The 13025-nt window shown below is 34.1% G+C and overlaps 1 protein-coding gene across 1 annotated transcript; it reads right to left on the reverse strand.

Annotated features, from left to right (window-relative positions):
• Window positions 1-1546: 1546 nt before the first annotated feature.
• Window positions 1547-10750, reverse strand: LOC140820940 (probable disease resistance protein At4g27220). Its single transcript, XM_073181326.1, is given in 6 exon segments — window positions 1547-1893; window positions 3159-3197; window positions 3814-3852; window positions 6661-7338; window positions 7451-7788; window positions 7791-10750. Coding segments are annotated over 6 exon segments (4041 nt in total). The 5' UTR covers window positions 10477-10750; the 3' UTR covers window positions 1547-1632.
• Window positions 10751-13025: the final 2275 nt, after the last annotated feature.

Raw genomic sequence — 13025 nt, forward strand, 5'->3', positions numbered from 1 at the left:
CATGTCTGAAGTTACATGAGGAACACCACAAAGAAATTTATGAGGAACGATTCTTTGGGATGCTCATTTTGATATTTTACCTCATTATGAAATAATCCTTCACCGATCCTTCTTGTTTTTCAAATATTTGCTCTAGCTCTTCACGTGAAACCAATGTTTCATCTTTTGAAACATAATCGTATGAATATAAAAAATCAGAAATCATGTATTCTCCAGTATCAAACAATGAATTCCATTCACGTGACTGCATCCTTCTGTTTTATCTTTCATCTAAATTTTGTCTCATTTACTCTATAAAATAGACTCGATGAATCCGCATTTCATTTCCAGAAGCACAACCATATAATGAAGAATTATGGTTAACATATTTTCCATGTTCCCAAGAATTTATTCGTGCATTCAGTCGATAAACTGAACTCTCTCAATAGTATTCATCGTCTAATTCCTTCAATATTTTCTCGGCAGAAATTATCTGAGAAATTCATATATTATTTTGTGAAAGGTCATTATGTGAATCTGAAAAATCATAAATCATTTGTCCTTTTCCAAGTATTCACTAAGTGCATTCCCTTTCAATGATTCATAAACCTATTGGGCTTTGCAGCATCTTTTTGTTATTATCAGCGTTTCCTCCCTTCCTTGACAGCATGGTCCTTCCCTTGTGATTGATGAATTCATTTATGCTTCTCAGTAAGCTTGGTAAGCATCTTCGTGTCCAACTGGGCGTGCCAAAATCTGTTTGCGCAGAAAAATCGCGGGTGTGCTAGGAATGGAATCGTGCCAAAGTTGTGAAATAACTTGACTTCTATGATCAAACGACGTGGATCTCGGTTCAGTTGTTATTTTTATCTCCTTCGATAAGTCACAAAGTGAAGAATTTTTTTAAAAATATGATGAAATTTTTAGAAGAAATCCATGAACATCATCTAATTTAATTATGTTATTATGAATAAAAATAAAGTTTTTATAAATAGATTGAAAATTTTGAAAGAATATGCTAAAACTTGAAGGAAACAAATGAAAATCTACTCGAAACATGCGACATAATTAGGCCAATATTCATGAAATTTGTGGAGAGCTTTTTTGCTGTAATTTTGAGTTGATTGTTGATAAAAATTGTCAAGAATTTTTATGATTATTCTTTCGGATTTTGTCTGCATTCCTCCAACTGCTTGGCTCGTCTTCCACGATCACTGGTAAACATAAAATTCATTTTCTCTAACCAACTGAGTGTTTCAACTTAATGGGCCTCAACACGATGAACTTTAGTTTTTATTTGAGCCAGCATAATTTGGACTTCTTATTAATTTTGGGTCCAATAGACTCGGGTCAAAAAATGATCATAAATAAAAAAATGCAAGTTTAAAGACTAAAAAGCAAATTCATCTTTAACATGACAAAAAATGAAAAACATGCAAGTTATTAAACTAAAAATGTAAATACATCGTTAACATGATCAAAAATTAAAAAAAACATACAATTTATAAAAATTAAAATTCAAATTCATTTTTAACATGATCAAAATAGAAAAAAATCATAAATTACAAGATGAAAAATATAATATCCCACTCTTAAACTATCTAGAAAGATAACAGTTATATGTAGGTCTTTATTGTGGAATAATTCTGACATCTAAGATGCTGCCGCTTGTTTCTCTTCTCCTCCCTGCAGCTTCTTCTTCTTTGTCAAATATTTCGTCTTAAGATGCTGCCACCACGTGGTTCTTCTCCTCTCTGCAGCTTCTTCTTCTTTGTCAAATATTTCGTCTCTCTCTATTCCAATTTCAAAATCACTGTCAAAATCACTTTCACCACTTGGTTGTTCTTCTTCGTAATTGCAATCTGGTGGAAGAAGTAATTTTGGTGGTTCTTCTTCGTGATTGCAAATATGAGACTGCCATCAGATACACAAGTGTTAGCCAAAAAAATGTGAAATGATTCTACTTCCCCACCACCATGAAATCAACCTTTTTATCCTTAAAAAAAAAAAATTTGCCGCCACCACCACCATGGATCAAATGTTTGGTTGACTTGATAGATTAATAATTCAATTCAATCCCATTAAATTTTGGTTACAATATTGTGTATTGATTATGATTTATCCACATGCGTTAAAATTACAATATTATCACTTATATATTTCTTTAAAAACCGACATCACCGTAAATTTCAGTTTATTTGGTTCGGTTTAGACGGTTTTTCAGTCGGTTTCATTTTTAGATTTTGGTAAATTCGATTCTTAGGTTCGTTTTCTGGTTTTAAATGAAAAAAAAAATAGGAACAATTGAACCAATCATGTGCTAAAATAGTTAAAAGTTTTATATATATTATTTTAAATTAGATAAAGGGTAATATATCGCCGTTCAAAAGGTCATGGGAGTAGTTCTCTTGTGAAACGATCTCACGAATTTTTATCTGTGAGACGGGTCAACCCTATCGATATTCACAATTAAAAGTAATACTCTTAGAATAAAAAGTAATAATTTTTCATGGATGACCCAAATAAGAGACCCGTCTCACGAAATTGATCTGTGAGACCGTCTCACAAGAGTTTTTATTTAGACGACCTTTAATACAAAATATTACATTGGTTTTTTCTAATCATTTTATTATATTTAATTTTGTTAGTTTTATTTAATTATCAAATGTTTGATATCTTTAGATATTTTAAAAGAAGATTCAAATTTTTACTAACAATTTATTCATGAGTAGTTCTTGTGTGAAATGGTCTCACGAATCTTTATATGTGAGACAGGTCAATCTTACCGATATTCACAATAAAAAGTAATATTTTTTCATGGATGACCCAAATAATAAATTTGACCCACGAAATTGATCCGTGAGACCGTCTCACAAGAGTTTTTGTGTTATTTTTATTAATTAAACTTTATAAACCGAATCATAATACAAGAAAATCGAACCGAATCGAAATTAAATGGTTCAATTTTCGTATTAAACATTTGAAAAAAAGAAAACCAAACCCAAATGTATCAAAACCAAATCGAACGGACCGTTGCAGACCACTAATTTCACATTTTGCTTAAATATTTTAATGATCACAACGTTATTTATGGATTCAATCCCGTCAACCCAACTAAATGGATGGACGACAAACTTATGCTCTGTGAGAAGAAAGTAAAATTAATTAGATATACGTACCTGGCAAGAAGCATACTGTGTATTTTGGCTTTGTGACGTCTGGAAAAAAAAATGACCGGAGCATTGTTAAGGATAATTCGATTTTGGCAGAAAGAAATTCTCAGATCTGGATACATGTAAAAATAAACAAATCACTTGGACATGATCCGACAGGCTTAAGGATTTTATGTTTGGTTTTAGTGTTTCAACATTTTTGAGTGAGCATGAGGTTTTGTTGGGGCTTGTGGTCTCGTATTATTATCCTCGTGGTTGCGGTCCTAAGTTGGCATGATTAAACGGCAATCATGTCACGTCCCAAACTCAGACCTAAGCACGATTGCGCAATGAGTTACATTTTGGTAATTTTTCCATCAACTATTTATGAGGTGTGTGGAAACTATAACATTTATGTGCTTAGCCACACCTACACACACAATCACCACCATTTCAATATCTTATTTGCCTAACTGAAATTTTCTTCAAGGAGAAAGGACTTCGTAAGATGTTCATTAATCAGAAACAATAAATATGCATGAATTACCAGTTGACTGGAAAATCACTATGACAATTCAATCAGTGAATCAATGATATATGCTTTCTAAATTCAACGAATAACATAGCCTAAAATTATGTGTATGAAAATTTGTCATTGACTTGAGAATTAAAAGACTTATACCTGACTAGATGTATTCACTGCACCGCCAATTTGTGAAGCCTGAATATCAGAAGCAGAGCAATCAGTTTCAGTATTAATCTAACGCTTGCATTAAACTCACCCAGTGATGGTTTTTACATATACTCATCTTCACAATCAAAATAGGCTAGAACCTGACACTGAGGCCAGTTTTTGTGATATTTGATCAACCAGAATCGAATCTTATGCTTGAAATCTTATGACTTGTTATTGTTTTCGAGCACACATGAATAATGCGCACATGAAATTAAAAGTGTAGTGAAACAAAAGAGAAAAACACTAGTGTTTTAAGGTGGTTCGGACAAAATCATCTTATGTCCTCCGGAGGAATGTACCATTATCTTGTCAATATACAAAGTGTCACATCGTGCCTAGACTCGCGCCTGCGTGACTGCACAATAAACCTCTATAGGCTATAACAACTATTTATATTCATCTTTGCTTTACGAAAATGGTTCATCCAAGTTACTGTAGGAGTCTATTGTAAGCCCTTATAAACTATTTTTAAACTTTCATTTTCAACTAATGTCGGACGGGGTATCACAATCACCCATCTTTCAGAACACGACGTCCTTGTCGAAACCTGCCCCTCTATCCACTAGTACCGGGAATCTAGAGATGGCTCCTCTAGGTTCAAGAGGTAGCTCCCACCCATGTAGTACTTCGCCCTGCATAACAATTATTTCCCGATGTTCTTGCTCGTGATCAGCTCTGATACCATTTTGTCACATCTCGGGCCTAGGTTTGAGTCTGCGCGACTGCACAATAGGTCCTTATAGTAACTATTTCGTACCCGTCTTTGCATTACGAAAATGGTTAACCCAAATTAGTCTATTGTAAACCGCTATAAACCATTTTAAACTTTCATTTTCAACCAATGTGGGACAAGAGTATCTGATAGGTGCCGTTTTTGTATATTTTTATATGTTAATTTTAATCCATTTTCACATAAGTTTAGGGTATCGACTCTGTATTTTTCTGTTTTAGTCATAATTTATGTCTATCGTTTGCCCCTCACATGTTTCGGTTGATTTGTAGTGGACTTGCTAAAAAGAGGGGAATTATAGGCAAAAGTGCAAGCATGGTATGCTAGGACGGGTGTTTTTACCCGTCCCAGCGCGCGAGTGAGCGAACTATGAGGACTACGCGCTAGGCGGGCGATATCCAGCGCGCGCACACTTGAATGAAATAGTTGAGCAGGTCGCGCTAGGCGGGTGGTTTTGCCCGCCCCAGCGCGACGCAATATGGAAACATCATCTAGACGATTTATTTCCTTCTGTGGTAGATTTTTGGATCGAAATAAACGATAGCAGCCCATATACACGTTTTGGGAGGTGGATTTGGAAGATGATTGAAAACAGAGGCACACAGAAAAAAGCCGGAATCAAGGAGATGGAGGAGAGAAAGAGAACTCAACCGAAGAACAAACACGTAATAAGCATTGTCTTTTTTTCTCTTTTCTTTAATTGGGATTAATGGGATCATATCCCGAACATTTATGTTGTGAATTCTTTTTGCAGATTGAATTTGTTTAAGTATACTTGATTATGTGTTTGACGTTTCTTGCAACTTTGGAGTATGATCAACTTTGAAGAGATTTTTTATGTTATAATTGAAATCTAGAGGAGATTTTATAACATGATATAATACATAATTTATGGATCTACAACTTACATAGACATATGAGGTTAGATATATGTTGATGGTCATAGTCCAATAGGTCGAAAGCTACAGGATTCCATATTTCGTTAATGCGATTACAATTGTTAAATAACACAAGGACACTTGGTTACTGCATTTTGTCAATTATATCAACATAGCTCGACATAGTATATTGATAGACTATGGAATCCCGTCAAAAACATGATTTAATAATTGAAATTCAATCGTTAGAAGAGATTCAGGGATAGCTGAACTAAGATTCTAACATTTGTTTGTTTATTAATTTGATTTATATTATTTATATCGTGTTAGTAAATTATTTTGTTTGACTTTCAATTTAATTTATTAATTAATCCAATTTTCGATTTAGATAACTAAAGAATAGTGTTTAAGTTAAATTTTTTTAATCAATCTCTGTGGGAACTATACTCGTACTTTGTACACTATATTATAACTTGACTCGTGCACTTCCAATTCATTCGAGCATAAACTTTTATTTTATTTTTATTGGAGATTTACTGTACAAGAAAAGCTCGATCAGGATCACACAAAGTTTACACAGTCTGTGATACAAAACTTTACTCAGGATTCACTCTTGTTCTTTCTTTTCTCTTCTCACGTGTAAAGAAAAGCAGCACTCTTGAATTCATTTTTCATTCTGTAAGTCATTCTCTATCTCATGTGTACATCAATCAGTATATTTCGCTTCATCACTCACTCATGCTTTATATCTTGATGCCTCGTAACTGACTCTAGAACTTGCAACCTGCAGATCTAGTGATGTGCGCTTACTCGATTGAATCAGCTTAACAACTAACTGTTTGGTTAGTTATTTTCAGATCATGATCCATCTATATTGACATGAGTTACTTCGCAACATTTTAAATATAAAGATTAATTTGCATGTCTACCTATGACTAGAATGTGCGATACCATAAAGAGTTATACACAGCAGCTACTTTTGTTTGGCAACTCAGGAAAGTATCTTGACTTTTAGGTTGTATATTAGAAGTTGCACAGTGTAACCTACTACTTACATCCAAGTTGCATATGGTAGCTTACTTACGAAAATATATAAACACCGTCTAAAAACTTAGATCAGGTTGAAAACTGAAGAAAATTTTATTAACATTGTAACTGTAACAAGTATTAAGAAAGAACACATACCTGTTCTTCCACGCACTGTTTGCATGTCTTTTCATATGTAATAATTTGCTTAGCATTCTTGGCAATCTTTGCTAATGACTCCATTATTGGGCTATTTGGGTCCACAATTACATCCCTCAGTGAGGGTATTTCAAAGTCATGGGCCGTCTTCCAAAACATTTTGAGTTTTGGTAGATTCGATAGAAGCAGATGCCTGAGCTGGGGAAATGGATTTGAATTTTTGTTCACTTGTAACTGATTTTCTTCTTTTTCAATAACTTCCTCAAGTTCTTTGCAATTTGTCAACCGTAGTTCTTTGAGTTTCACAAGATCTCGGGCTATAGAAGGAGTGAATAAGGTTCCCAGTCTATCACACATATCCACTTTCAGGTATTCGAGTTGATGGAATATGCACGTAGTGTTGCTGCTGCTAAGTGGGCTTGTGTTTGCATTTTGTTGTGCCTCATTTTGATTTTCGACCACTTCAGTTAACTCTCTGCAATTCCTTATTCTTAATTCTTTGAGTTTCACGGGACCTTGAGTCATAGAATGAGAAAATATGGTGTTCAATCCAGAACAAGCATCCACTTCCAAGAATTCAAGTTCTTGGAGAAAGCAAGAAGGAAGTTGGTGGCAGAATACTTTTGATACTCCACCTATTCTTCGGAGTGACAAAGTCTTTATTCTTGGACAGTCTACCTGCATTTATTATTTAAAGTAATGGGTAATTATTTTGTTACAAAAAAAGTAAGAAATATCGTGAAGGATCATTTAAGAAAATTGTGTTCAGGACACAAAGGAAGATGCATACCATTTCACTGAATAATATTTGCGAGTCCATGTCATCACCAGTCCTGGAAATAAAGTTTCTATTTGCTGTACAGAAACCTTTGAACCGTGGCAAGTCCTCCATCTTCAAAACCCTTAGCCGAGGGAATAAAATTTTGGCAATGCCTGTGCTGAAATTACTGAGGCTATGTAGACATCTAAGGACCAATTTCTCTAACTTTGGAAACTCCATATTGTAAGTTGAAGTTCTGTCTTGTTCATTTTCATGAAAAAAGACCTTGTCCATCTTTTGGCAATCCCTAATATCTAGCTCTTCAAGCTGCAACAAGCTCTGAGCCACTGAATTCGAAAATAAAGATTTTAATTTTGACATTTATAAATGTACATGGATCTGAGATTGGAAAGGCGGAATTTTGGACTTGGTCCAGAGTAGAAATGCTTTAGTTCGATCAATTCTTCGAGATGCAGATATCTTAGTTCTCTGAAAGATTTCTCTGGTAGTTGGCCAATGCATATCTCGTTCATACAGGAAACCTTACGGAGATACAAGGTCTCCAGAATTGGAAAAACACCAAAGCTTTGTGTATTCCCATTCATTGTAGATACTAGGTGTTCCACCGTTTGACATTCCAGGATTCCCAGTTGCTTCAAGTGCTGAAAACCTTCTGAGCCCAATGCATGCACTATATTGCTCGAGCCATCTCCATTTAACCTCAAATCTTCAGTTCTCTTAAGCAAAGAGCTGATCCATTCCCCTAGATATGTATCTGTAGGAAGGCAGAAATCCATAACTCTGTTGAAAGAAAGTTCGTATTCGCGGGGAATATCAGCTGCTGATGATGGATAGTAACTTATCCACCGTTCAGAGATTGCCCTTATGGATATATCATACTCTTCAAGCTCAGAGGATAAGTTTATGTTTTCAGCTGTAATTTTTCGATTAGCTACCAAGATTCTTAGGATGGTCAGATTAGGTAACTTCTCTAACTCAAAGAGTCCTGCGCCCCATGCAGCAAACTCTTTTGTGACATACAGTTCTTCTAATTTAACCAGTCCTCCAATTGCCCCTTGTTCGATTTTTTGGAGATTCTCACAGTCTGCCAGATCTAACAGCCTTAGATTGGATAATTTTCCAAGTGCTGCTGGAAATATCTCTAATTCAGTACTTTGAAAGCACAGGATTTCTAGATTTATCAACTCTCCAATTATGGATAGATTTTCGAGCCCGCAACCACATAAATGCAATGCACGAAGATTTGGAAGCTTTTGAATGGATGATGGTACTGCTGGAATGTCCGTACAGCGCAGGTCCAGCACATTGAGTTTTTCGAACTTCTCAAACTTATATATTCGTCCTATTTGATTCATAGATTCCCATAATAAGAAAACGAGATTAGGGAAGTTTATTTCGTCCGGAATAGTTGCGAAGTTTGAGAATAGAGAAATGTGAGTGCAGTGCTGGTACAAGGACCTTTGTGACCACACTCGTGTGCTACCATTATCAATCAGAAATCTAGGCTCATCCTTTGTTGCAATTGATATAGCAACATCACGAACAACATCATGCATCTTAACAAATCCCTCTTTGTGTCCATCTTGAAGTAAGAAACGGTCTTTTAGTAATTCTATCAATGCAAGCGTTCTCATTCTTCCTTCTCTTATGTTATTTATTCCTTTGAAGATGTCTAGCCCTATTCCATACCTTACCAAGTTCTCAATGCAAATATTAGAGTTTTCTCGGAATAAAGAACAGAGTAGAAAGAGATCTTTGGCGTCATTACCTTCTAGTGCCAAGTAACTAAGCTCCAACGGCCGGTACACATCATTTAGCACTTCTAGAATATTTGTTGGGGTCGAATTCCTCAACTGTACAAGAGCATTCTCCCATGTAGGATGGCTCTTCTGTTTCAGTGCCCTGGCGACAGATGCAAGGGCAACAGGCAAGCCTTTGCATTCATTTGCAACGTCTTTTGCTATTGCATATAGATTGGTACAGTCGCTGGCCGATATACCAGCTTCCTCAGAGAAAAGAATCCATGCTTCCTCCCTAGATAAGACTTGCAGCTCTAAAGTCTTCTGAGCTCCCATTTTAACACAGACATCTCGTGCTCGAGATGTTAACAAAATTTTGCAATTAATATGGGATAATTCAAGTGGAATTCCTAACTCATTTAGATCAAGGCTTTTCCAAATATCATCTAGTATGACAAGGATTCTTTTTATACCCAATATTCTTTTGCGTAGTAAAGTTCCTCTGATCGACTCATCCTCTGCTTCTAATTCGAAATCTAACAATTCCGCAATCTGATTTTGAATCCTTTTTTTATCTGGATGCTGAGTTACCACTGCCATGACTATCACATCAAACATTTTCTTTTCTTTCACTAATTTTCCAATTCTTCTTACCATTGTGGTCTTTCCAACCCCTCCCATGCCACATAACCCGACAATTTTGACATCTCTATCCTGTAAAGTGGCTATAATTTTTTCCTCCACAGATTTTCTGGTTAGAAACCTGTTGTCGGACTCAATGGGCGGAGATTCCGTCTCCGCAACTTCTGTGTTTTCAGTATCTAACTCAACTGGAGGATCAGAGAATAGCATCTCCCCAAATGGAACACGGTAAGATACTCGTTCAAATTTGCCTTCTTGTTGAAGTTGAATGGCTTTTTTGATGATCTTTTTGCTTCTCTTGCTTAGCTGATAACGCGATTTCATACCCGTTAACCCTCTATGGATACAAACTTCTGAAACATTTGCCGCGTCTGAATGAAGGTAATGTCTTTCGTTCTTGATATTTTCAACCTCTCTTAGCCAGTTTTCCACAACAGGCCCAATTCTTTCTAAATTCCTCCGGGCCTCATCAACCTGCAGCTGAACCCCGACTTCCGTGCGTAGCAGCTTGTCAACTTCACATTGCAGGTCCTTGATGTTGTTGCCGTAGCAACACATGTAGTTGAATTGGCGCTTGATTGGGGGCACCAAGTACTCTCCTAATTTTGCTACGACGCTGAGAATACCACCAAGAATCATTAAAAATGCAGCCATTTGTTACTCCTCTTTCTGCTTTTTTCCCCTTTTTCGATTGCTTCGAAAATAAGAGACGACTTTACAGGTGAAAGAAACACAAAACAATGCAATCGCGGGGCGGAGTTAAACCGAACCAGCAATTTTACTAATAAAAAGAAGAAGAGAAAATCAGAGAGCAGTATGTATGCTAATGTGATTTAGATGCAAAGAAATGACTTTCTTGATGATTCTGTAAAATAGTGATTCAAGAATGAACTTGATGGAGTTTACTTTTCGTTAGAGACCATAAAAGTCTTCCATTTTGTTAACCAGAAAGACACCCTGTAACTAGCTGGGGTTTGAAGGGGTTTTTTTAAAAATATTATAATTAAAAAAAATCATTGTAAAAATGTGTCAAAATTTGAACTTTTGTAAAACTATAACAATTGAAGGGATTCATATATTTTACTTTTTTTTTAAAATAAAAAAGGAAAAAAGAAAGTGGAGTAGGAGCACGGATTTTTTTCAGAAAAAAAAAAAAAACAGAGATCGGCGATGGTTGTCTAAAACCGTCGCTATTAGCAACGGTGCATACAACCGTCGCTATTCGCGACGGTTTATCCAAAAATCGTCGCTAAGGCAAATCCGTGAAAACCTGTCACGGATTCTAAGAATTACGTCCGTGTCACTTTCTTTCTTTAATTAAAAATTCAAGTATTCTTTCCATCATCGTCGAAAATAATTGTTCCTCATATTCATTCTCGCAACTCATTTCTTTCATTTGATTTATAACTATTGTAATTATTGTAGATATAATATTATATCAAGTAAATATAATTATTGTAATTGTTGTAGATATAATATTATATCACGTAAATTAATTACAATATTAAAAATATACTATTTAACTAAATTATACTTAATCATATAATGTTAGTGAATAAAATTATAATTACATTAATATAATATAAATAATACAAACAAAATATTAAAAAAATTAATTAAATTATCTTCTCAGACGTAATTATACGGAATTTGTAATAATATCAAGTGACGATGCTAATATCTGAAATAAATGACAAGTATTAAAAAAAATTACACAAAAAAATTACTTCTTAATATATAATTATAATATTATCAACGAAATAAAATATAACTTTTCGTATCTCTTCAAATAAAATGGACGATAAAATCAAAAAATAATATTAATATATGATCGAAGTAGAAAAGATGGATTTTGCACATATAAATCAAATGAAAGAAATGAGTTGCGAGAATGAATATGAGGAACAATTATTTTCGACGATGATGGAAAGAATACTTGCATTTTTAATTAAAGAAAGAAAGTGACACGGACGTAATCTATACTATTATATTAAGTTTGAGGGCCTTAGAATAACTAGACAGTAAAATACTTAATTTCATAATTACCCTTCTTACTCTACTAAAAAACCTTTTCAAGTCACCCCATATTTTAAATATAAAAAAATCAAAACAAACTTCCCTTTTAAATCGAACAACTTTTCTAAATCGAAAATAATTTCATGTTAATTATTTAGTATTATTTAATCAAATTAAAAATAATAATAGCACATGCAATGTATGTGCATCGTTTACTAGTTCTTAGAATCTGTGACAGGATTTCACGGATTTGCTTTAGCGACGATTTTTGGATAAACTGTCGCGAATAGCGACGGTTTTACACAACCGTCGCCGATCTCTGTTTTTTTTTTCTAAAAAAAATCCGTGCTCCTACTCCACTTTCTTTTTTCCTTTTTAATTTTTTAAAAAAAAGTAAAATATATGAATCCGGGACAGTAAGTCCCGGATTGTTATAGTTTTACAAAAGTTCAAATTTTGCCTCATTTTTACAATGATTTTTTTAAATTATAATATTTTTAAAAAAAAACCCCGGGATTTGAAACTCAACATTTAATATTCAAATCTCGTTCATTATTTAATTCGTTAGTAAAATGATTTTATTTTTTGTTTATTAGTTAATTCAATCGATATTTGAAACGATGATAGGACAGTGATTTAATTCACGTCGGGTAGAAGATTATGATGTCAAATCCAGCCCATCTTATTATCATTTATAGATTATTTGAAACGAAGATGAAGACTAAAATGGAGATTTAATGTCCATGAAATCGGGATAAGAATTTTCAAATCAAATAAATAAAATAAGATTATTAAATGAAGAATCATATATATATATATATATATATATATATATATATATATATATATATATATATATATATATATATATATATATATATATATAAAAGAGGACTGTGATGTTGGTTGACATTCTTTTGTAAATTTTACGCAAATATCAGGGGAATGGTTCTGTCAAGTCAAATGATGAAATGTTATTTTGTACAAAATTACCATAGAATCAACTCAAAAGTCGAAAAACTTAAATTTCATTTTCCTACCATGAAATATGTTTACGTTCTTTCCTGGCATTCCAAAGGAGTTGGATCATATTTTTTATGGAACACTGGAAAATACACTTTTACTTTCTTTTTTGTTATCTCCAAGCCAGATTGGTGATACCTTGGGGAGGTCCGGGTCATGGGTAT

The sequence above is a fragment of the Primulina eburnea genome, unplaced genomic scaffold (genome assembly GCF_022965805.1).
Source record: "Primulina eburnea isolate SZY01 unplaced genomic scaffold, ASM2296580v1 ctg312_ERROPOS121453, whole genome shotgun sequence".
Taxonomy (NCBI): Eukaryota; Viridiplantae; Streptophyta; class Magnoliopsida; order Lamiales; family Gesneriaceae; genus Primulina; species Primulina eburnea.